Genomic DNA, 26,349 nt, shown 5'->3' on the forward strand with positions numbered 1-26,349 from the left:
CTGCAAGGGGCTGTTTGGGGCTGGGAAGAGCAGGACTTAGGGGGTGTTATGTGCAAGTGCATGTGCATATGCACACACGTGCATGTAACCAGTAACATTGCCCCAGACAGCAGTGGAGAGCAGCTCCCCCAGCTGTCTGCAGATAAGTCAGGGCGAGAGGGCAGATTGAAGCCCCCATGGTGAGGGAGGGAGTTGGTCAGGGCTGGCGGCTGGGCCTAGGTGTGCTGCCCAGCCAGGGTGGTGCATGGTGCGTGGGACCCAGGGCCCAGGACAGGAATGTGTGGCCACTGGGCCTGGCCCGGGACTGGGATGGCGCCATGGGTGGCTCATCCAGGGGGTGCAGGGAGGGGCAGTTCCCTACTGTTGCACACATTCCTGGGAAGGAGGGCATGCCCTCCCCACCAATTTGTGCATGGGTGGGGAGGTTGCAGGCTTGGAGCTCCCCACCTTGCTGCCCTTCCGCCCAGGAGCACTGTGCTGGTCATGCCACCAAAGTGAAGCTCCCCCTGAGCACCTGGCAGTGGTGGTGGCAGCAGCAGTGATGCAGAGTTGTGCCCTCCACTGCTTATGGGTGGCCAGGGGGCACCTTGCCATGGTGGCATGGCTGGCGCAAGGTTCCTGGGGGAGGGCAGAAGGATGGGGAGCCCTGAGCCTGCAGTGGGAAGCCTGCATCTGCCCTTGTCCCCCACAGGCTCTGTTTGGCTGTGCTCCAGCTGTGCCACAGGTGGAGGGTGAGGGACAGGCAGACATGTGTGCTGCTTTCCAATTTGGAAAAGGTGGTAACTGTAGCTGGGGTGAAGGTGCAGGCCCACAGATCTACTCTGCCCCTCTGGGGGAGCACAGTACAGTACTCAGCACTGCTAGACTCTCCTAGCCTTTGCATGCAGCACTGGAATTTTTTTTATTTATAATATGCATTACAGTGGTATCCCAAAGGCCTGGTTAGAGATTGTGGACTCCACCCTGCCAGATGCTGAATGAAAGCCAGGCCACCTCTGCCCTGAAAGAGGGTAAGGCTGCCACAAAATGTAGGGTGACAGTGATTTGGGCAGAGGGTTTCAGAGCACTGCCAGAAATAAGACTGGCATCATTTCTGATGACTCCTACAAAGAAAAAAGATGGCTGGTATTAGCTCCCTAGGAATTACTCTCACAATCCACTGCATTATGGGGAAATCACTTAGGAAATGGTAGCACTCTAAATATAGGTATTATTATAGTTATTGTTGTTACTATTATTACTGTAACATATAGGAGCTTGCATCCAGGTACAGGGATCCTCTGTGCTTGGTCCTATACAAACCCAGCACATAAAGCCCCTTACTGAGTATGGTGTGACCCAGCCTGCTCCACCAACCATTCTCTACCCTTGTAATTATGATGTTTAGTCCCTAGTACTTTTTCAGACATGACTTGAGGGAGCCTTTTCTACCAAGACCACCCACTGCTTAGAAGGGTCCAACATTGCCCTAGTTGAAGTCAAAGGAAGCTTTATCACTGACTTGAATGGGATTGGGCCTGACATCAATTAATTAGTACTTAATTACTATCAATTACTCAACATTTCTGGGAATTACTTGTAAATGGACACTCTTTGATTACTAATCCCAGTTACTAATGTTCTCTAATTGGAAGTGATTATATTTTCTTTGGGTGTGATGCTGAGCTCTCTCCTGCACCAGCAGCTGTGGGACAGACCAGTCCCTTGAAGGGGAAGGAAAGCTTTTCTCCCAGTAATGGGGTCTGCTCTAATCTCTCACCTCTTGTCTGAGCACTGCCCGCTCCAACCTTCCTCCCCGTAAGGCACAGGATGAGGGAGGACCTGTATACTGGACATGTGCCTAAGGGGCAGGATCTTGTGGCTGACAACCAGTATGTCTAGGGCCTACTCTCCTCTCTCCCACTGATTCACCACATGACCTTGGGAGTCACTTCCCTACTGGAAGAGTTCACAACCTGAACTCACAGGAGCTTAGAAGGGAGTTGGGGGTACAGCATGGGAGGGACTTATGCAGCCTTACACAGAGGGCTAAGGGCAAAGCCCAGGGTTGTCCCCCAGCTCTCTGGTGTCCTGTGCTCCAGCTGCACACACTGCCTCTTCCTGAGAACAAAGCATCCCATCCCCAGGGAGGTGGCGAGGTTTACACAATATTTGCAGAAAGCTTTGAAGATGTAATGCCCTAAATGTGATTAGGGAAGCAGTGGGAGAGAAGGGCATCACAGTATATCAACCGTGTCAAGCTCCACAAGATGAGCTGGGCAAATTGTGCCACCACTGCTCCACCTGGCATCCTCAGGAGAGGACGATGAAGCTCAATCCCTGTTCTCCTTACTCCTGAGAGTGCCTCTGCTGACAGCCACAGGACAGTAGTCTGGGTGTCCGAATGAATGATGCAAAGGGGGAGGTCCTGAATTATACAGCTCCCCAAGGAGCTGTGGTCCTGCTAGACACACCAGGCCCTGGTTCTGTGGAGGGGAGTGCTGAGTGCCTGCAGGCCAGGGCATGGCACATTTTGTGCTCTGAGGGGCTGCACATTCTTCTGTTAAGATTGTTTTGGGCAGGTCTGGGAGTGGAGGGCCCATGGGCCTGGGGCTGCTCAGGGCAGAGCCTTCAAAAGTCTCACTTGGTAAGGGGAGCGGTCAGTGAGGTACACAGATTGCAAGACAAAGGGCATCCTGGGAAACTGGTCCCCATCCCTATACAGCTGGCCTGCTTTTGTCACTGAAATAAGAAGCAAGGGAAAAGGGAAGCTCTTGGAGATCCCTACACGTCTTTATTTGCTGTCACTTAAAACTGTTGTGTATTTGTTTTGGGAGAAAAGATAAGGAGGTCTGGTGCAAACTGACATAGCCTATTCATCCCTGAGATTCCATCTGGCGGGCCGTCACACCTCGCCCTGTGCCACCGGTCCTCACAGAGCTGCACTGATGCTGCACTGAGCACTTCCCCCCACAAGAGAGCTGGGGGCGCAGAGAGGAGATGTAGGGGAGCCACAGCAAGATGTATGGGCACAACAGCCTTCACTGGAGTTGGCAGGGCATTTGACAGAGGCCAGGTTACAATGCTGTCAAGGTCGTTCCTGAACAGATCGAGGCTGTCATAGACACTCTTTGCTTATGATTAGTTTAACAGTGGAGCAACAGGCTGGATGCTAAAGGCAAATGCCTCACTCCAGGCAGGGTGGTACAAGGGAAGCAGCCTACACTTGATATATCAGGGGGAAGTGAGGGTTTCTTTTGTCACAGAGATTCTGGCTTATTTCAGACTATGTAACCACCCATGAGGCAGTACTTGAGAGGTGGGCTGCTTTAATTTATACCAGGGAGCTGCTTTGACCTTTGATACAGAGCAGAATGTGGATGAGAGAGGAGTGGCCTGCAACTACCTTCACTGCTCTGCCCCTGGGGTGCTGTGACCCCTGGAGATGGACCAACCTCCTTGAAACTTGAGGGAGTTAAGATTTGTAGCCCCAGCCCTTCACACTGTGAAACAGAGTTACTGAGAGCTCTAATACCCAAGGAGCTTTGTTTATGGCTGGAACAGGCAACCCAACCTGCTGACCTCGGCCAGTGGCTAGGAGCAGATGGTAACAGAAAATCTGTCAGCTGTACTGGGCCATGGCTGTGGAGTGCCTCTGACATCAGTTCTAAAACTTTAGGATCCATTCAGATTTTTATGGGCAGCCAATGCAGAGATTGTAAGCAGGGAGCAATGAGTGTGGAAAGCTGAGTGCCTATGGGGGTAGGGGGCAGTCAGGCCTAGTGCAGACAGGCACTCATGTAATGACAGAGATGAAGGAAACCTGTTGGACTTCTTTGAGTATCCTACTTGTATAGTAAGTGTTGGGGCCACTCGGGGCCCTTGCACCTGTCAATGCCCCTGTCTCTCTCCTCAGCTCTGAGCTCTGATCCTTTATGCCAAGTTCCAAGCTCAGGAGCTGTGCAGTGTATGGAGCTGAACTAAGATACTGCTCTTAATGGATTGTGGCAGCACATTTATCTCTGGGTGCTGCACTCAGATTAATACTCAGAGCCCTGCAGGAAAAGGCTTTATTTAATAGGGCCATTTATCAAGGAAGGGAAAAAAGAGATGCTGGCTACTAACAGCGCTGCTGGGCAGCCCAAATAGCTCTCTGCAGGAGCTGCATGCTGTGCCCTTTCTCCAAAGAAAGAAATGGGAAGCCAAGGAGGTTGTTAAACTAGAATTTAGGACCCTGCACTCCCATCAGATGACCATGCTTGAAGTATATTGTACTGCAGTGGAGCCTGAAGAACACAAAAGATGAGGGGTCCATTGCATTATATCCAATGTATTATACCCTCTGTCCACATGCAGCTCCCAAGCACTTACATTCTAAATAGACCAGACAGACAAAGGATGGGAGGCACGCAGAGGAGAAATGACTTGTCCAGGGACCCCTGCTGCATAGTGGCAACTCTAGGACAAGGACCCAGCTCTCCTGCTCTTCACTGGAGTGCTCTACCCACTGGATGATGTTGCTTCTCACAGTTCATGATTAATATGGAATTAACTCCCCAGTCTGATCTAACACACCTTTCCATCCAGTTCCATGACGGCTCTCCCTGAAAATATCCAACCCCATGCAGTGGCATCATTTGGAGGGCACAGCAAAGAATTTACTCTTCAACACTGCTGAAACGTAACCCTGAGCTGGAGTGGACTCCTGCTCTGGAGGGAAGAAAGGACCTCTGTTTCTTTATCCTCAATTCTTTTACACTTCTCCTTCTTGCCACGCTATTCCCAGCAATGGTGGGAGCTCCTATACAAAAGGCACTGGTGACCACTGGCATTTTGACCACAGGGCTTGTATACCTGCTCTGAGCAAGGCTAGGCACAGGTGCTGACAGCTGCATCAAGCCCTAAACACTGAGCCAAACTGGGACACAGGCCTAACATGAACATAGCCAAAAGTTCACTGAAATTAAGTCTTCACTGGAGAGCTAAATTGGGCTTTCCCCCGGGCATTGCCACTAACCCCATTTCTAGCCACAGAAAAGCCCTCTCAGCCAAGTTGAGTGGTGTGTTCTGCCTGGCCTAGATGGGGCGTGGGTTATAGCCAGATACTGCTTTCACTGGAGGTGATAACCTGCTCACTCTGCAGTGAGAATGGGAATGCCTAGTTGCCAAAAAGGCACCTGGTGGAAAGGGGGGGCTATCTCCAAAGAAGAGTATACCTCCACTGCTCGGGCCTGTAGGGGGGCTGTTAGGAAAGCTAAGGCGGACATAGAGCTAGGACTAGCGTTCAAGATCAAAGATAATAAAAAGTCCTTTTTCAAATATATAGGGAGGATGAAGAAGGCACTGGGAAATGTGCGGCCCCTGAAAGATGCGCTGGGCAATCTGGTGGTTGTGCCAGAGGAGAAGGCAGACATCTTTAACAAATTCTTCACCTCCGTTTTCTTGTGCAGGGACCGGGACTCCCCCACCGTGTTTCAAGACGGACTCGAGGGGAACGCCTCAAGACCTAAGGTTGAGGAGGACCAGGTTAGAGTGCTTCTGGAGGGGCTGGACATGTTCAAGTCAGCAGGTCCAGATACTCTCCACCCCAGGGTGTTGAGGGAGCTAGCAGGGGTTATTGCAGGGCCCTTGGCATGGCTTTATGAGCGCTCGTGGTTCTCGGGCCAGGTGCCAGATGATTGGAAGATAGCCAATGTGGTCCCCATCTTTAAGAAAGGGAGGAGGGAGGACCCAGGCAACTATAGGCCCATCAGTCTTACCTCAATCCTGGGGAAACTCTTTGAGAAGATCATCAAGGAGCACATCTGTGAGGGGCCGGCATCGGGGATGATGCTCGGGGCAACCAGCAGGGTTTCATTAGGGGCAGGTCATGTCAGACCAACCTGATTGCCTTTTACGATCAGGTCACAAAAGCATTGGATGCAGGTGTCGCCATGGATGTAGTCTTTCTGGACTTCAGCAAGGCCTTTGACACTGTCGACCACCCCATCCTCATTAAAAAACTAGACAACTGTGGCAGCGATGCCTACACGGTCAGATGGATTGCTAATTGTCTGAAGGGTCGTACTCAGAGGGTGGTGGTGAATGGGTCATATTTGACCTGGGGGGAAGTGGGCAGCGGAGTCCCCCAGGGCTCGGTCCTTGGGCCCGCACTGTTCAATTTCTTTATCAGCGATTTGGACGACAGGGTGAAAAGCAACCTGTTCAAATTTGCTGATGATACCAAAATTTGGGGTGAAGTGGGCACACTAGTAGGGAGGGAAAGACTGCAGAAAGATCTGGATAGGTTGCAAGGGTGGGCTAACAAAAACAGGATGTGTTTCAATACGGACAAGTGCAGGGTGCTGCACTTGGGCAGTAGTAACCGGCAGCACACTTGTAAGATGGGAAACTCCCAACTCCCTTCTTGAGAGCACGGAGGCAGAAAGGGATCTTAGAGTCATCACTGACTCCAAGATGAACGTGGGCTGATAATGCGAGGTCATGGTCGGCAGGGCTAACCGGACCCTATCGTGCATCCACAGGTGCATCTCGAGTAGGGCCAAGGAGGTGATCCTCCCCCTCTAAGCGACACTGGTCAGGCCACAGCTGGAGTACTGTGCCCAGTTCTGGGCACCCCGCTTCAAGAGGGATGTGGACAACATTGAGAGTTTCAGAGGAGGGCCACCCGCGTGATCCGGGGACAGCAGGGCAGACCCTACAATGAGAGGCTACGGGACCTGAACCTGTTCAGCCTTCACAAGAGAAGGCTGAGGGGGGACCTGGTGACCGTCTATAAACTCACTAGGGGGGACCAGAAGGGTTTGGGGGAGACCTTGTTTCCCCTAGCGCCCCCCGGGATAACAAGGAATAATGGCCACAAGTTGTTGGAGAGTAGGTTTAGATTAGACATCCATAGGAACTACTTCACAGTTAGGGAAGCTAGGATCTGGAACTGACTTCCCAGGGAAGTGGTGCTGGCTCCTACCCTTGGGGTCTTTAAGAAGCGGCTCAATGCCTACCTGGCTGGGGTCACTTGAGCCCAGTTTCCCTCCTGCCCAGGCAGGGGGTCAGACTTGAAGATCTACAAGGTCCCTTCCGACCCTACTTCTATGATTCTATGAGAACATGAACTCAGTCACTTGAAGCCTGACAATCACCCCATGCGTTCTCATAATTTCAGTCCTCCCATGCTCAAAGGGCAGGTAAACCTCTCTCACAATTCCCTGGAAAAAAGCAAACAGCAGTTCAAAGAACCATTGGGTGTATCCCCAGAAGACATGGCAATACACAGGGTGGGGCACAACTTTAGCGAGGACACACTAAATCAGGCACAGCCTTGCAGTTTCATTGCTCGCACCCTCACTAAGCTAATGGGGTCGCACTCAACAGGGAAGTCACTGTCTCAGACTGCAGGTTCATGTGTGAATAGGGAATCTTGACCCCTAGCAGTGGGGGACAGGGTGTAGAAGGAAGACCTTTTCTCTTTGTTTAGCTCTTGGCCGCTTCAAGCTACTTGGCTCTCTCTCCAACCTCCATGTTTGTCCATCCTAGACATGCCAAGCAGGCCCTAAAGAACGGCCAAGGCTGCAGCTGCAGAGCTTACTGCCTGCTCTCCTCACAAAAGACCGACTTCACGGAAAGCTAGAAACCAAAAGACATTCTGAGCAGTGGCATTTTCTATCCTCACGGGCAGAGGGGTGCCAGACCAAGACTCTTGCCTGCTAGGCTGCGATCCAGCAAAGCACTTCAGTTCATATTTAGCTTTGAGCATGTACTTAAAATCCCATTGACTTAAGCCTGTGCTTAAGTGCTTTGCTCCTGCTAAGGAGAGGAAGGATTGTAGTTGGGGCTGCTAGGCCCAATAAGCTGGAGCTAACAAGGGGCTGAGCATTGTCATCCACCAAGAACTAGGAGAGAGGGAGCTGCAGCTAAGGGCTTAATACAGTAAAAGAATTCAGGGCCCGTCAGCCTCCATTCCTCTAATAACCTGCACAGACGCTGCAATTGAGGTAAGTTAATAATTAATGTGGAGCAATCAAAGACAATTAACCGTAATGGTGGGGCCATTAATTTCCTGACAAAGAGGGAGCCTGATCAGTGCTTGGGTGCACGCGCCCACTCGCTGCCACCACTCAGTCCTATTTGTCACGCTGGTGACATGGCGAGGCTTGGACAGCAAGTGTCTTTAAATCCTGTCCATGATGAGGCAGCACAGAGCCCTCCCTTGGAAGGTAGTATGCAAGCTTCTTCTTGGCAGCTTGCAGTAGGCAGCCACATTTTGCATGGGCTCTCTGTGCAAAACTCCCATTGGCTTCAATAGGATGCAGGCACCAGCTCTGGGCCTAATCCTGTGTGACCAAAAGTGCACAGTTTCTACAGACACCAACAGGCTCAGGCCCCACTAATAATACAAATGCTGTCCTGCAGAGTTGCTGTTTTTAAGTGTTTCTTGCTATTTCTATAATCAGCAGTTATTTTCAGCTTTGCTATGGCAATTCTCCCCAGGCAAGCTGCCTTGCACAAGAAATCATTCAAACTATTCAACAAAAATGTAGTTTAAAAAAAACAAATCTGGCTGTATATAAATTGAGGAAACCACGAGCACAATGCATAAACTTGGTGCCCTAGAAAGAAAAACAACCTCCTCTTCCCTGGCAATTCAATAGTAAAAACATGGAAGTTAGAATTTCAGGGCAGTCAGGTATTTGAATCCTAAAATCCCACACTGCTTTGATTACTGACTTATGTTATAACAGCACCTTGAGGTCACATCTGAAATCGGGGTCCAAATATGCCAGGCACTGTGAATGTGCATGGTAACAGACAGACTGTCCCAAAGAGCTCAAGGTCTAAATAGGAATGGCAGACAAAAGGATCATTATCCCCATTTTAATGATGAAGAACTGAAATATGGACGGAGTAAGTGACTTGCCTCAGGTCATACAGCAGGTCAATGGCAGAGGAAGGAACCCAAATCCTGATTTTTTTAATTGTATGCCAGCGTCTTAACTGCAAGTCCATGCTAATTAGCATCACTTGTCAATATGCTCAGCTAAAAGACTACAGGTCAAGTGGGATGTGTCAGCTGAATGATATGTTCTTCCTAGAGCTTATCCTGGCTTACCCTAGCAGGACGGTGCTGGGCAACCTCACACCAATACTGCTTGGGTCATGGATGTCCTGAGGATAAACAAAGAAGTTCAGCCTGTCAGTCTGGGAATGTGACACCTTTCTGGAGAATTAAATTCACTCAAATTAAAGAAATAAACATGATTAAATCAATGGGTGGAGGGGACTGCACAAAGAAACCTGCTGAATTGTTCCGTCTGCACATCAGATCCAATTAGAGAGAAAGAAAGAAAAGTCTAAACGGAGCTTGCTGCTCCTGGGAAGCATCTTCCCCAGGGTACTTCCTAGCTTTGCTGAATTCTGGATGTATGAGGTGTGTTTACAGGAGAGAAAAGAAGTAACCGAAAATGTAACAACATCCATGGAAAACACACCCTTCTTCTGTGTGTCCTACCATACAGGAGAGGGTGATTTCTAAGAGGACATTAGAAACTAAACAAAGGACATACCCACATTAAAAAATACCCCAGGAAAAAACCAGGATGAAAACTCTAGCCCTTAACACCTGAGTGACTGATAGCATATATATTTACATGCCACAAAAAACTCTTGCTAAAAGTTCACAAAGTTAAGCACTCACTAGTCATTTGGCCGTTCTGTGCATATACATTATGCTATAGTCTACTTAAATTATAGTTGTTCTGTTCTTCCACAGCACTCCTTGTTCAATGCCCAAGATGAACAATGTCCTGGGGGTGAATCAGATCTGTGCAGTGAGTTGTCTGTAGGACCCTGCCTCATCTGTTGCAGCTGTTGGAAGCTGAACTCTCTATGTACCCCATAGATTCTCACAGAGAACGAACTGTCATAACTTCACTGAATTCAGCAGAGCTATGACAATTTACATCCATGGGGATCTGTCTCCACAGAGTTTATGATTATGGGATCTGATATTCTATCACTGAGAGATGCAGAGGGTCTCCATCTCTTGGTACATACTCATAGCTCTGCTCATGACACTCACCCCCAGGAGGGATGAGCATGCAACACCAGAAAAGAAATCACATACCAAGGCCACAATGGAGAAAAGCATTGTTATTCAGGAAATACTTAAGCATAGACTTAAATGCTCTCCTGAATCTATGCCAAGCAGTGTTTTTCCTCTTAAAAAGGTGAAGAAAATTAAGTAGAGCAGGCAAAGGGGATGCAATGCTCCATTTACATGGATGGGTCTAGTCTTCCTGGCTGACTCCTTTGTGTTGCTGTTAGTAGGATCCCCAGGGATGTAAGAGTGCAGTGTTGTGGAACAATGGCAGGATCAGGCCCTGAGACAGGTACAAAGTTACCATTCTCATACATTGCCCCTCATGGTGTAAATCTTCAGCTGGTGTGAATCAACTCCAGCATACGCTGATTTACACCAGCTGCACATCTAGCCCTGCATAAGCAATTTAGACATACATGAAAAAAATGCAAGATTGCTCTGTCCCTTGATTGCTTAGAAATGACTGGGGACAGCAGGCTGAGAAGGTGTCTCTGAGACAAAAAATCAGTACTTTATAACTTCCTGATATGGCTTCATTTAACCCAGATGCCTTTGCACTGTGTTCTCACACCTACAAGCAGGCTCAGCTCTGCAGACTGCAGCTGAGCCAACCTTATCCTCCCTGCAGCCCATTCTGTAGTGACTAGACTTTGTCTTCAAATAAGCAGGGCTCTGGAGTTTAAAGGACAGACTTGAAACAAGCTGCTACTGTTTATGCAAATGCAAGCTATTAAACATGAAAACCTTCCCTACCTCTGAGATATTTCCCTTTGTTGCCCCTCCAGGGCTCCTGTGCTTGGTGCCCCCTGCTGTGTGATAAACACCTGGTTGGACACATGAGGAGCTAACGAGGACTTGAAGGAAAATAATACAATAGTGATCGTCAGGCAAGTGAAAGGGAAGAAATGTCACCTGAACACAGGCAGGCTCTACGCAGGAAGAAAGGCTGTTTACATATGCTACAAAGCAGAATGCAGACACCTTTATGATTTCTGCTACCCCCTGCATTCTAGGATCCTGATGGGGTATGGACAGTTAAAGAGAAAACCCAAGTAACCTACATTTACTGTGGAATAATTAGCACCACACAGCTAGCTCCTCTACCTGGGTTAATAGCAAGCGATTCAATCATGCTTAACTTGGTGTGTGGCTAAATTGATGCTTGCAGCTATCACTTAAACACGGGCTGTCATTGTCTTGTATTTATCTCTCTGTCCTTCTGGCTCTGGTTTTCAAGAGTCGTTTGTTTTCCTTTTTAAATGGGGTTGCTACGTGAACATTGCCAATGAATAAGCACTCCATTTATGATCACAACTGTGGGCAGAAAGAGATCTGCCCGGTTTATCTGTATCTAAGGATTTATCTCTCTATCTAACCCTCTCTCTTTCCAGAAATACCAAGGGAAGGGAGGTGAGAAGGAGATGAAAGCTGCAGCTTGGATGCCCCTGCCTGTGTTATTGTATCCATTTTCCAGTGCCAACCATGTGTGAAATGAAAATTGGACAGAGCTGGCTGCTCACAGACCTGGAATTTCATCCAGCCTAACTGTGTCCCTACAAGAGAGCAAGGGATGGAGTGAGAGAAGGAGAAGACGCAAGCCAAGAAGAGGAAGAGAAAGGGGAAAAGGGAGATAGGAGGAAAGCTCTATTGAACAGCTACACAAATGGCCTAGGTAAACCCATTTCCATTTTAATAGCTACTTGCTGTGGCAGGGTAGGGAAGGGAGTGCAGCTTGCTGTGCTTTTTAATTCTGATTACCCAGAATGCTCTGCTAATTTGTGGTAGGGTTGGCAATTTACAGTAACTATACAGTGGGAGACATTGATTATTGATGCTCAGCATTCTCTTACATACTGTCCACGAACAGGTCACCTTTGATGTAACAGCACCGTGCCTCAGAGCTCCTGGGGTTCTTGGTACAATACTGAGAGCAGCGCAATGAACAACCGGCTACAGCAACGGGAAATTCTACATGGCCTGTGCTCTGTGCAGCCTACAGAGGGTACAGTTAACACCCTCTGCCAGGGAATTTGCTGGGCTATATTAAGGGCAAGTGAACATATGTCAAAAGCACTCTAGTTGGAGTGCTGGACTGGAACCTAAAGACTTGTCACCTAAGCCTGGCTCTGCCCCTACTGTGCTGGATGACCCCTGCCAAGTCACTTTCACCATCCATAAAACCATGCTGCTGATACCAACCTCTGTCCAGTGCTTTCAGATCTACTGGCCAAAGCTGGATGCAAGAGCTAGGTGTTACTTCTCAACACCATTTGCATCCCTTTGAGAACAGAACTTTTTGCCAAAACACTCTGATCTTCTCAACAGTTTCCATGTTTCAGAACTTTTTAAGCTTCTAATTTTAGCACAGGGTTGTTGCTTATATGCTTGTTTGCTTTCTTTTGCCCTTCCTGCTTGGCCAGCAGAATAGCAAATTCTCCTTTCCAAATAGTTTCAATGTCAGGAAATGTCACATTTGAGAATAGAAAAAAAACATAATCTGTGTAACCAATCAAAAGTTGGTGAATTCTAATTGATGGTCCTCCTGTAAAGAAGCACTCAGCTACCTGGAGCTGGGCCCAGTTAGCTTATGAAGCCCATTACCACAAGACGTCACTGTGGCCAAGATCTCAGCAGGAATCAACACAGGCCTGGACTTTGGCATGAGTGATAACAATATCTGCACTGACACCAGTGGAAATGGCATTTTATTCATCAAGGATGGATGCCACCACCCTTCTTTTCTTACTCCAGGATCACTATCATAAATTATTTCACCGCTGGGTGAACCAGAGTTGAACTGCCACCTCTTCTCCTGAGGGAAATAGTAATGTTTCTGGAGAGCAGAAGCACTAGGACTTTCCCAACTCTCTTTCCAGCACAGGACTGGACAGGCTGGGTGGGTGTATGAACTGCTGGCCCCACAGGACAAGGGCAGATGCACTTCATGGCAGCCCAGCCTGCCCACCTTACAGTTTGTTCTACTTTTTGTTCCCTCTCTGTGACATGCTAATCTTGGATCTCAGCCAGTGACACAAGGGACCAAGCTGCAAGTTTCTGTCAACTTCCAGACACCCTCAAAGCTGATTTTGCAGGATGGCCTTGTGCTGACCCATTTTACAGATGGGGGCAGGGCTCAGGCGGCAGTCTGTACCTACAGTGAGATTCTTCAGCATCCAGAAGTGTTTGGACCCATAGTTGGCTGGGCCCATCCTCATTGCCGACTTTTCTGATGATGAGCTTTATGGTACACTAGCCCCCATCTCACTGGGTGTCTCCACATGAGATGCTGACTGTGCAGTAGTGTCGCATGGCAAAAACTGTGCCAAGACGCTACTGTGCAGTAGTATTAGGCTGTGCAGTAGCATCACTTAAAAGGCATTCCCTGGCACTACTACACAGTAACTCCAGTTACTACGCATTTATTTAGTACTTGCTTATACAAGTATTAAATAAATGTGCAGTAACCACTGTGAAGTAGCATCTCATGTAGACACACCCACTGACTTTCATTCATATTTGGGTTCCCCCCGTGGGATTCTCTCCATTCCCCTTACCAAGGCCTCCTGCGGACATCATACAGGTCAATCTTATTAGGTGCTCTCCATGGGGTGGCTGCAATGAAAACAAAAGCAAGAAGAGTTATAAAACCTTGATGTGTGAGGCAGGTATAGATAGCAGATGGGGATGCCCTCAAGATGCTGTTCTGCCTACAGAAGCAAAACTACTGTGGACATCAGAGGGAGCCTTGTCTGTCATGGAAGTGTTGACCCATGGAAAATACAGGGCAAGGCAAGGGAGAAACAAGAATGAGGGAACAAAGTGTGTGAAGGGTGGGGGGAAGGGGCAGAGTGAAAGGAGGGGAGTAATGGACAGAAGGAGATTGGCTGGGGGAGCAAGAGACAAAGTTCCTGACAAAGGAAGGATGATGGTAGCTGGAGACATAGAAAGAGGGAAATAGAGAGAGGGAGAGAATAATGAAAAATGGACAGGATGGGTAAGGAGTAGGATGGGAAGCATGGCCCTTCACTAAGTTCCCAGTCTCCTATTGAAATGTTCCCAGGTGAGACCAACTAGCAACCTCAGAATAACACATGCAGTGTTTCAAGGAGTAAACTGGTCCACAGGCATGTTAAAGTCCTGTTTCCTAGGCATCCCCCTGAGTCTTACAGCATGCTAGGTCACTAGGAGTGAGAGCAGCATAATGCTCTCACTTCCCCTTGCCCTTTCCCACAGATAACTTCCTCCCAATTCACCCACACAGGAGAGGAGGGGATATAGAACAGAGGGGAGGGGTGCAGGGCCATGACTCTCAGCCTTGCTAGACATGGCCTGTCAGCTCTTCAGCTAGAACATGCAGTGAGGTATGAGGAAACTGTGCAACCCCTTATAACATGGGCCTCATCCCTCCCAGCACAGATGTGAGGCTGCTGTGTCCCTCAGTTCCATGATGAGCAGCACTTAGTGTTCCTCTTCCCTCCTTCCCCTGCTGCCACAATGCTCACATGACAGACCTGGGTAATAGCGGGTCACGCCCGTGGCACTGCCAAAGACCTGCCACAGCAGAGATGGATCTTTCTTCCGGTTCTCAATGAACACATCCTCCAGGGCCTGGGTCCAGTTCAGCTCATTGAGGATCACGGTAGCTGCAAGAAAGAAAGTGCACAGGCTGTCTCAATGCATATGGGGAAAAGAACATGGTAGCTCTAGGTCCTTAGTATGAACAGACTTGGACTCTGTGGGCCAGAGCAGCTACTGATGTAACCTGGTGTTGCTCTATTGACTGTGATGCTCAAGACAGCAAAAATACCCAGCAGTCACTGTTCTGCAGGAGTCACTGCTGCAGAATCTCTGAGAACAGTTATGTAGATGGCCTGAGACCATATCCTGTCCCAGTACTTACTACACATCAGGACTTAACAGCAGCTTGTGTGCCTCAGTCCTGGGGTGCCATGAGTTAGCACAGAATTGTGCAGCTCTGTTTGCACCACCTCTCAGCATACTGGCCATGGGAGGAGCCCAGCAAGCCAGCCCATCGCAAACCCATCATGATTCCTTGGTTCCATGGGAGAAGATGCAGCCATTCTCTGCAGCATCCCTGCTCTGCCCTCCCCATCTCACCCCCACGAGTATTCTAATCAGCCCCTACACACTGTAGCTGCTTGGCCCCCATGCCCTCCATCCCTTTCATCCCTTCTGCCAGTGCCTCAACTGTTGTTGCCGTGCAGGCTTGGGATTTGCTTCCTTCATCTTCTATGTCTCATCTAAGCATTTACTTACCACCATGTTATACCCACCCTGGCTCTGGGCTGGTGCGACTTGTTCATATAGGGAAGTAGCCCTTTGCTGGAAGCACATGTTTGTCAATGCAGGAGCTGGCTTTAGTCAAGCTACAAAGGATGTTGGAGCTAACCAGAGGCAATAGCTTCACCAGACCCCACAATTTCTTACTGCTGTATCCTGAATCCTGCAAACTCGACTTCACACAGTTCTGTGATTGCCATTGCCATACAGGGGTTAATCACAGGTATAAATCTTATTCCCAGATCTATCTGATTGCAGAATCAGGTCCACATGCCATGAGTTAGGGACAGGGGATTCACCATATCCCACTATAACCAAGCCACTGAGGGCCTGATTCTTTGTTCAAGCTGTAAGCCAGGGGTCAGCAACCCCCGGCACATGTGCTGAGCATGGCACGCCAGGCCATTTTGCTTGGCACGCCACCACCAGCCCTGGCTCTGGGTGGCTGTTGCCAACCACGGAGCCCAGGCTGCTCCCAGCAGGTGGCTGGGAAACTGCAAGCCCTGCTGCAAGCAGCCCGGGCTCCATGGTTGGCAGCAGCTACCTAGAGCCAGGGCTGGGTGCAGCAGGCAGGCTGCAAACAGCTGCACCAGGCTCCGGCATCAGCTCTGTACTGGCACATGCACACATGCCTTGGAGCGGACTGTGGGGGAGAGGCCTGAGGCAATGTTACCCTGGTCTCTCCCCTGCTGCCAGCACACAGCTGATGGTGGGGCTCCAGAGCCCGGCACAGCTGTTTGCAGCTGCCCAGAGCCCAGGCTGGCTACAAACAGCTGTGCTGGGCTCCAGAACCTAGTCATCAGCTCTGTGCCGGCAGCAGGAGAGAGGCCGGGGTTGTGCTGCCTCAGGTCCCACTCCACCATCTGCTCCAAGGTATGCGTGCAGCTGTTTGCAACCTCCTGGCTGCAGCCAGCCCCAGCTCTGGGTAGCTGCTGTCAACTATGAAGCCTGGGTTGCTTGCAGCAGGGCTTGCAGCTGAGCCTACCTGATTCCTGCCCGCTCCAAGCCCAGCACTGGCCCAGCCCTCCTACTGGGATGAGGCTGGTGCTGCCCCTTGACAGAAGCACCACACCTTTGTGGGCTTAGCTGTGTGGAGTGCGTGGGTGGATAGGCTGATGGGCAGGCTGTGGGCCGGGGCCTCAGCTGGCCGCGCTGCAGCCCCGGGGCTGGCTCCCCAGGGAAGCACAGGGGCTCCGCAGCCCTAGAGCATTGTTGGGTCAAACTTTGTCTGGTGCCCCAGCAGCCCGGCTCTGTGCACCCATGCATTTGATTCTGCATGTTCATCTGCCTCTGATTCTGTGTGCACACGTCTGGTTCTGGATGTGTATATGCATGTGTCTGGTTCTGGATGTGTGTGTTCATGTGTCTGTTCTGGTTCTCTGTGTTTGTGCACATAGAATCACAGAATAGTAGGACCGGAAGGGACCTGTAAGATCATCAAATCCGTTCCCCTGCCATAGGCAGGAGGTAATTGGGTTCAAACAAGTTCAACGACGTACTTGTCCAGCCTCCTCTTGAACACCTCTGGGGATGGTGACTGCACCACATCTGCTAGAAGTGAGACAGATTTTTCAAGGGCAATGCAGGTAAGTGCCCAATCCACACAGGCTGACCAGCTTGTTATTTCTGCCTGTGAAAACCTGCCCTTTAGCCTCCTCTTGGGTTTCTAATGGTTCAGAAAGCTGTCCTGAGCCAGAGTCCTGGGCTGCTACAGCAGAAGTGGACTAAATACTTATTGTTTAACGAAATCTCTAGTGATCATCCAGCATTTAGTCTTTGGCTCATTATGTAAGCATCTCACTCACAGGGTATTGAGCACTTAAACACCTTTTAAGATTCTGGCCCTCTGACCCTCACTGAGATGCTCCTACTTCTGCAGATCATGTCACAAACAGAAGCTGTTTCTATCAACAGGTTGAAGTGATTGGTCAGATGAAAGCTACAAACCAGACAGGTGGCTGCACTGCTCTGGCTGTCCTCTACCTCCAAGGAAAGCTCTTTGTGACCAATGCTGGGGACAGCAGGTGGGTTCAGATCCAGGCTTGAGTGCATCTTGCAGGCAGATCAAAACTGGGGAACTCGGTGGATGGTACAATACACTAAGTTTAGCAGATGGATCTGATGCATTGGGCGGCCCAATACACTGTTTCCTTGCTAGCATGTGATTCTCCTACAGCACTTGTGCTCAACCTTTGTTGTAAGTGGGCCAAATTGTACAATCAGAAATGGACTGAGGGCTGCATAGAAAAGCACTGCTGGAGCTTAGTGAGGGAAAAGAAGGTAAAAGTGGTCGCAGCATTTGCCCCCTTGGGCTCTGGAGCTGCACAAATGCAGTGGCTCCAGCCAGTGACCACACTGACATGCTGGTGGGCTCAGAGAAAATGCTGCACAAGGAGAGCTCTAGCAGGGGCCCCACCAACATGCCAGTGAACTCATGATGGTGACAGGTTATTTATGTGTTTCTGTGTGTGTGTGCGCGCGCGCGTGGGCGGTTTTCTATGTGCGTGTGTATGTGCCTGGTTCTCTCTCTGCTCTCCTCTCTCTCTTTTTTTCTTTTTCCTTCTTTCTCTTTCTCTCTCTTCTTTCTCTTTTTTTCACTCTCTCTCTCACTGCAACATGCTTAACAAAAAAAGTATACACCAACAAAGGCAAAATTTATGATTATTAAATATACTAATATGCAATGCGTCCTGCCATGTATCGCCCCCTCCCCTCTGTTTTGTTTTTCTGGCATGCCGGCACTCCAGCACCTTCCAAGGTAGACACTGTGGTTTTTTCGGCACTCCGGCCAAAAAACATTGCCTATCCCTGCTGTAGGCGGGTCAGGCTTTTGGCTCTGGAGGTCTCTGGTTTGATCCCCAGCACTGGTTGAGGTTGGAGGGGAAGAGCAATATATGCATCATAATTTGTCTTTCAAGCTTGCTCCATACTTCTGAGGAAGAGGTGAGCCTCTGTAGAGGCTTCCTTTTCAATCAACAGATGTTGGTGGAGACTCTAGGCCTTTTCTTCCACAGCTCTATGTGATCACCCCAGGCATATGTTTGGCTTTCGATCTCACTGTCTTACAGTCAAAGAATCCCTTTCTCCCATGAAATGACAGCTTCACTCTGGAGCTGCAGGACACACATTCAAGCTTTTGGAATGTGCTTGCCGCCAGGTACCCAGAGCAGATGGGAAATAAATTGGGTCTGTCCCCCACAGGGGCTTCATTCAAATCCCTCCTCTGCCAGCCAGCCTCCAAGAGACAGGGAATGAGAGGAAGGAGCCCTGCAGGGCCTGCCCCGCTCTACATTCGTGCCGGCCCTCACGCCCAGCGCAAAAGCAATTAAGATGCCAGCAAATGGAGGCTTTAAATTATTCAACTATTAAGGCAAATGATAAGCTCTGAGCAGACTGACACTGTGATTAATCAAACGGATCGGGGCTGTCAGTGTGTGTGGTTAGTCGCTGCAGCCAACCTGCTCTTTAAAAAATGCTGCTTCTTCAGGGAGCCTCTACGGACAGAGCTCAAGGGGAGGAAGTCCAGTGATTAACCACTATGGCGCTCAAGGGTTGGGAGGTGGGAGCAGGGACCTGACCAAGCTGAGGGAGACAGAAAAGGTCTGACCCCCAAGAGAGCTGTCTAGCCTGTGAGTCTCTTGCAGGATCTCTATAGATCGGGGTGGGCAAAATACGGCCCGTGGGCTGGATCCGGCCCGCCAGCCCATTCTATCCGGCCCACAGGGCCTTAAAAAATGTTAGAAAATTCATTTATATCTGCCTGTGGCTGCCTGTCAAAGATGACAGGTGACCAGTGGCAGAAGGACCCAGCGGGAGCCTATGGCAGAGCAATAAGGCTAGCCCGGCTCCACCCAGCCCCCCAACCCCTTCCTGCCCTCAGCCCCCAACCAGAAGCCTCTGCAGATTCTGGCCCCTACCCCTGGGGCTGTTCTCCCTCCCTTCCTCTGAATGGAAAATGAGGTAAGAGTGGCTGGAAGTGGTGGTTGTGGGGAGCGGTGGAGGCTGCAAGGAGCGGCACAGTGACAGGAGGGGCTGCAGGGAGCAGCGTGGGAAGGGGCAGCTGTGGGGAGCAATGGGACCCACGTGGTGTGCAGCAGGCGGCGGAGCCACAGCAGAGCCATGGTGGTCCCTGGTGGTCAGCAGGGCCACGACAGGCCCCCGCAGGCAGTACAGTGGGCCCTGACAGGTGGCAGAGCCGTGGCCAGGCCCCAACGGGTGGCAGTGGACCCATGGAGGGCAACAGAGCGGTTGTAGGCCCCAGCAGTTAGTGGGGTTGCAATGGGTGGTAGAGCAGTAGCAGGTGGTGGGCCCTGGCAGGTGGCAGAGCTGTAGCCAAGCCCCAGCGAGTGGCAGGAGCCAGTGGGCAGCAGAGCCGCAGCAGGACATGGTAGGTGGCAGAGCCCCAGTGGGCAGTGGGGCCATGGCAGGCCCCTACAGGCGGCACAGCAGGCCCTAACAGGCAGCAGAGCAGCAGCTGGGCCCCAGTGGGCAGTGGGGAGGCAGCGGGCCCCAGGACGCGGCAAAGCCACAGCAGGGTGGGTGGCAGAGCCGCAGCCGGGCCCCAATGGGCAGCGGAGCTCCAGCGGGCAGCGGCAGCACAGGTGCAGTGGGCCCTGGTGGGCAGCACAGAGGGCTCCGGCAGATGGAGCCACGGTGAGTGGCAGGGTTGCGGCAGGCAGAGGAGTCACAGCAGGGCTGTGGCAGGCGGTGGGCTCTGGTGGTGGCCGCGGGGAGCACTGCAGGAAGTGGGGGGTTCAGGGAGCAGCAGGCAAGCCTGCAGGAGGGAATGCAGGGAAAGGTGGTGGCAGGTGGAAACATGGAGCCTGTGCAAGTGCCCTGGGACCGGCAGAGACCCAGGGTGGGGTTGTAAAAACAGAGAGCCTGGGCATGGGGTCTGTCTGGCTATATCGTGTGATGCTCACATGCAGTGTGTTACAGCTGCACGCTATGGAGGTGGCAGCCTGGCCCCGGCTCTCTCTCTCAGCACACACCCAGCCACCATACCCACACCCCACTGCACGCGCACACACACTGAAACTCACACACACTCTTCCCAATCACACCGACACTTATACCCCTTGCTGCCTACACAAAACACATAGTAGGATTGTATTTTAAGCTATTATGCAGCCACCTCTAGATACGCTTTTTGTAAACACATAAATCAGTAGAAAAATATTTTAAAATAAAATTAAAATAGGTTATAGTAGATGAGTTGTGTGTGTGTGGTTGGGTGTATACAGATATATATCTTTTTCAAGGTTTCCAGATCACAGCACCCTTCCTCCCAAAAGGAGTACTTCCAGGGCAAGGGGAGGGACTTCCAATGGCAAAGGTCAGGTGCTAGGAGGTCGGACTTCCAGTCCCAATATGACAACCAGGGGCGGGGCAACTGTCAAGGGGCGGGGCTGCCCATGCGGTCCTAGACAGCTTCCCAAAACTTGGTAAGTGGCCCTCCGCCCAAAATAATTGCCCGCCCCTGCCATAGATGGTGTGTTGTCCTCCCACCCAAGCAGCTGGGGGCGCCTCCAGAAGTGCAGAGGGGACAGGCATGCTGAATTCTCCTGCTTCACTCACCAGAAATAGCTCAGAGAGGAGGAGTGACTTGTCCTTGGCCACATACTGAAGCAGCAGCAGAGCCTGGAAAAGAGCCTAGGAGGCCTGAGCCCTGGCCTGAGGCCCCCTACACATACCTGCCTTCATTTCCATTTCTGTCCAGTCCATTTCTCCTTCCCATTCCCCTTTTGCAGCTCCCTTGTTCAGCCTGTAGAAGGACCCCTCCCTTTCTGTCCCCATCCCCTCCTACTTCCTTTCTTTCATTTGGATGAAATCCCAAAATGCAGCCCCAGCTGAACAATTGCCTCAGGCCACTGAGTTCCCAATGGCCCTCCTAGCCCTGGATCCTTGTGGCCCTCTATCACCAGTAGCATTACATGTCAACCCACACATGCATTTCAGAGCTTGGGGATGTGCATCACTATTCACAGACAAGCATGATCTCCATATCCACAGAACTGGGAAGGGGTCTCACCCTCTCTGCTCTGAGGGACTTGAAATATATAATTGCATGCCTTCCAGCACCCTCCCAAAATCAATGAAGACAAAAAGAAGCAACTCTCTACACTACCCAGTGCCTGGAGCAATGTCTCTAGTGTGGTGGAGTGGCGATGTTTGAGAGCAGACGGACAATGCTAACAGCGCCTGCCAGCCTGACGGCCTGTCTGGGGGCTGAATGAGGCTTCCAACATCAATGTAGAAGCTGCATATAATGAATGATGTTGTCTAAACGTGGGCATTGTGGCAGGTGGGAAATGGCAAAAAAGAAACAGGAAAACGATTTCTTCTCCTCTATACAAAAGATGTGTAGCATTTCCTGTCCCACAATCTGTCCCATGCTGGCTGCAAGCTCAGCCACATCAGCTTTGCAGAAGACAGTTGAGAAGCTGCAATGCACTGCGAACTGTTTGCACCGTGGTCAGTTTGAATGCCCTTCCTGAAAGATGAGCCGTAACTAACCTAATACTAAACCAAAGGCAAAAAAAATCCACAAACTGGCCACTTAGGGCGTTTATACACATAACTTCTTGTCCCACAATGCGCTTGAGATCCAACAGGTTGGAGCAGACTCAATTAGTCGAGTCTGCTCCGCCCATGAGCTGATGTGCGCTGAGCTTCATGCAGTTGTATAAGCAAAAAATGCACATCAGCGCACAGAAAATGGCAGCGGTGCGCTTTTGAACTAAAACACCTTTGAGCGCCGCCATCATTTTCTCAGTGCTGATGCGCATTTTGCCACTTATACAACTGTATGCGCTACAGCGCCAGGAGCTTTTAAAAGCACCCAATGCTGCAGCTCAAGCACATGTACAAATGCTTTTAGCTTCCAACCCTGCTGCTTCCTACTGCTGCAAGGGCATCAAAACCAGTGTGGAAGAACAACTCTTCCTTGCTCTGGTAAGTGCATGGGCAGGTAGACCAGGCTCCCTCCCCTCCACCTCTCTCCTCTGCAAGGGCTTACTCCCACCCTGTGCTGGAGTGGAGGGCAGGGAACTGGGCAAGCCTGTCCTATAAGGGCTCAGGGCAGAAGCAGCGGGTGCTTTTTCGGTTTCCACATTTTGGCCAGTTTTGAATGTGATTTCTCTGTCCCCTGCTTTGCTAGCCCCTCCTGCAGTGCTGTTCCTACATCCCAATAGGGCTACTGGGAAACTGTCTAATGAGGGCGTTATACATGTTTGGAAGCACTGAACAAGCCAGCAAGGCCACTCCCTCAGGGCCCACTCCGCTCTGTTAAAGCACCAGCCCTCTAGCCATAGGACTATTTTTGGCTTCTCTGCATTCTCAATGACCTTATCTGAGGGAGTTTAATCTTCCTTAAGCAGCAACTGTGGCACTTGAGTATAAATGTCAAGGGCTATCTGGAAGATGGCAAACCCATAAAAACCTGCTCCAGGCAGACCCTCCTTAAAGGGGCTGCACCTGGAGCCCATTCTAGAGGCACTGCAGTCCAGATCCAGTCCTTGCCCTGCCAGGGCTGTACTCAGAGTCCAGCTCTTTTCTCAGAGGCTGTTCCCAAAATCCATACTAAGCTTGCACTGAAATCCAGGTCTGGCTTTTCTCATGAGTCCAATATTCTGTAACAGTCAACATTTTTTCCACTGCAAAATAGGACACCCGCTGGCTGCCTAGCACTCATGAGAGTTATAGATGACATTTGTAACCTTTCTTCTGATTTACTTAAGTTTGGCCAGGTTATTTTACCTTGCTCATCATTATGGTCAAAAGGCCAGCAGTCTAAAGCATGCCAGGCTTTGTAGCTAATGTGGCTAGCTTCACCTTGGACCATTTTTTACTGTATTGAATGACCAGGCACCTATTTATGGCTGAGGCAACTGGCAGCAGCCACTGGTACAAGCTCAGAGTGAGGCTTAGACTCAGGGCTCTGGCATCGCCTCAGTTAGCCTGAGCCACATGGGCTGCCCTTCCCACTGAAGCCCTCTCTGAGAACTGCTGGTATTGCATGTCATGTTGCTCACCCACAGCCCTGAGATGTGTCCCAGGTTCCCTTGGAGAGTCCTTCTGTGGATTACCTGTCTCTCCTGGGTTTGTATTTGCTTGCAGACAGCAGAGAGCAGAAGGGGGATACCAAGGGAGCGGGGAGGCAGGGACAGGGAAGTCTGGGGTTGTTGCTGGCGGACTCGTGCCAGTGATGTGCAGAGCAGAGGCACGCTTCAAACACTGAACAGAGCGATGGGCTGGAAGGCAAGTGGGGGGACAGTCAGTCTCTTATCTGTAAGTCCAGCAGGGCTGTCAGGGTTGGGCTAGATCAGGGGCAGGCAAAATCAAGCCCACGGGCTGGATCAGTCCCACAGTAGATTCCATTTCCTCGCAGCTTGCGTGCCTCGTGGGCAGGGGAGTACAGGCAGCGGATCACGGCTCTGCCCTGGCTCTGGACCGTGATGTCACCACCGCAAGATCCTGGCCCCAGAGCAGCTCCCTGCCCAGCCACACACCCTGCCAGCACTGCTGGAGCTGGTCTCCATGGAAACCGTGGCCCCACACTGTCACGGCCTTGCCACTGCTGGGGTCTCCATGGAAACCGACTACAGTAATGTGGGCAGGGGCTGCTGGAAAATGGACTCCAGCCACCAGCCAGATCTGCCATTTTGCCCACCCCAGGGCTAGACACTCACAAGGCGGCTGAGCTCAGGGTTTTACAGTATAGGCGGTTGAAGGGCAACCTCAAGATCAGTCTTAACTATCAGTGTAGTCACAGCGGAAGTGATTCAGCTCCAGCAGGGTGGGAGGGCACGGGGGTACTCTACTGGGTAGCAAGCCGCCACCAAAGACCAGGACTGCCTGCATTAGCTGGGGCCTGGTTTAGAAAATAACATGGGCTGTGTTGTCTCAGATGCTACAGGCTCCAGGGTGATGGTAACCATGTCTGTGAGATGCTGGCCTGGCAGGCCGTGGGTGTAACAGAATAAACACAAAAGAGTCCCCAGTGGGGAGCACAGGAGGAACAAAGGCGCTCCAGTGGCAGGCGCTCAGCTGTCACTTCCAAATGTCAGTGCTGTCAAGAGGATGGATTAGTAGGGTTGGATGGCCAGTGCTCCGCACGAGGCCTTAATGCAGCTGGCCGCTCTGGAGTAGCTGCTGGCAAGGCGCTGCTGGAGAAGTTCTGAGGCATGGTGAGCAGGTGGGGGTTGGAGAGCCTGCAGGCTTTGCAGCAGTGACAGAAATCACACAGGGGAGAGGTCTGTTTTTCTGTGGTAGCCATTAGTCCCTCTCTCCTCTCTGCCCCCAAAACAGGATAGTTGCCTGGAGAGTTTCCACCAGTGGTGTGGATTCTCCTAGGAGAGGGGGTGGCAACCTTTTTGGCAGGCATGCCACAAGGTAAGCCCCCCTCCTCTCTGTGTGCCACTCTGATCTCCTTTCCTTGCCTGGTCTGTTGCTCTGCTTTCTACTCCCTGTGCTCCCTATCTGCAGTTGTGGTCCCTGCTCCCTCTCCAATCTGCCATGGGCCACACACAGAGGCCGCCCATGCCATGTGTGGCATGACCAACAGGTTTGCCACCCCTGTTCTAGGATGAAGTTGCTGCCAAACCAGACAAGATCAATGGTCTGTCCAGGCTGGTGACCTGTCTCTATGGGTGGTCATGACCAGATGCCTCGCAGGTAGGTATGACTCCCCTATACTTCAGTACCAGTCTCCAGTTTGATTAGTGGGCACAGTGTACTGGGCAGTTCTGCACCGAGTGATGGTGATGCATGTACAATAGCCTGGCTGAGAGAGGTGACAGCTGCTATTTTTGCAACCCCCAGCACCCAGGGCTAGGGCCCTGGTCACTCCCCCCAACCCTCCTTACTTACACAACTGCCTGTGACCTCTATCTTGTACTTCCTAAAGCCTCCCAGGTTTCCCCATCCCTTATGCTGAGTGTTCCCTTTGCTGGACCACAGTGCCTCCTCTGACTTCACCTGTAAGCAGTCCCAGACATTCCCATACAGGATAATAACAACTGAGTGGAGCTGAATGGTGGCAGCTGTGGTTAAAACCGCACATGGCAGAATGGCCCCATGGCATAGCTGTGCACTGGGAGTTAGAGCTCAGTTGTTTGCTTGGACATGCCTCTGACTGGAGCAAGTAGTTTCTCCTCTCTGTGCCTCTGTTTCCCCTTTTACTTTTGTCTTATCTGTTTATTGCTAAAATCCTTCCTATAGCATCTCCCTTCTAAGCAACTTATCTGTACTGCTCTCAAAGCCCCAAGGCACATCAGAGTCAACTCGCTCTGCTGCAATCATTACTTGCCTGGGGAACCATAAGCAAGATCACAGGAAAAAAAGGACTGTCCATACTGCTCTTGATATCTGCACTTATATTCAACACTTATAATGTGGTAGCACCAATTAGGACAAGGCACCATCATGCTAGGTACTATATAAAACATGCCAGTTGCACCTCAATTGTAGGCAGAGTGAAAAGTAGTATCGAAACATGCAACACCCATATCCAAGGTTGTAAAAAAACATGGCCTGAGCACTTAAGGACTCAACTCTGATGTGCCCTTAAGATAAAATATTGGTATGGAAGTTTCTAGCTATTTTTAATGCAGAAAGGAAAAAGGAAAAAGTCATCAAGAGAAGCTACATTTTGCAGGTCTCTGAAGCTTTCTGGGTTGGCAAACTATCTGCAGACAGAGTAGGCAAATTCTAGAATTCACAGTATCTGGAGAGACCCCTTGGCTTGCAACCATCCTTCACCCAGACCACCAGAAACCAGGTGCCCTGGATTGAGATTCTGGTCAGAGTTAAATTTTTTCCACCAATTTCACACCTGATTACTTCCAGTTAAACTACTTTTCATTACTAAATTTCTGCCAATATTGTCCCAATTAGGCAGCGGTCATAATTGTTTAGGGTCATTGGCTAAATCCAGTTCCTGGGGCATGCCCTAGTAACACAGATATTCCAGT

At 50.6% G+C, this 26,349-nt stretch overlaps 1 protein-coding gene across 5 annotated transcripts in view; it reads right to left on the reverse strand.

The window, feature by feature from the left end:
- CACNA2D2 (calcium voltage-gated channel auxiliary subunit alpha2delta 2) overlaps positions 1-26,349 on the reverse strand; it is a 736,608-nt gene that overhangs the window by 134,190 nt on the left and 576,069 nt on the right. For 3 of the 5 annotated variants that reach the window (XM_059716173.1, XM_059716174.1, XM_059716177.1), the window contains 3 exons: positions 23,464-23,628; positions 14,587-14,718; positions 13,630-13,687 (listed from right to left, as the gene is read on the reverse strand). In XM_059716173.1, coding sequence (XP_059572156.1) covers positions 13,630-13,687; positions 14,587-14,718; positions 23,464-23,628 — 355 coding nt within the window. The remainder of the gene's footprint in view (positions 1-13,629; positions 13,688-14,586; positions 14,719-23,463; positions 23,629-26,349) is intronic. The other 2 variants (XM_059716176.1, XM_059716175.1) reach the window with 1 other exon arrangement.

The sequence above is a fragment of the Alligator mississippiensis genome, chromosome 12 (genome assembly GCF_030867095.1).
Source record: "Alligator mississippiensis isolate rAllMis1 chromosome 12, rAllMis1, whole genome shotgun sequence".
NCBI lineage: Eukaryota > Metazoa > Chordata > Crocodylia > Alligatoridae > Alligator > Alligator mississippiensis.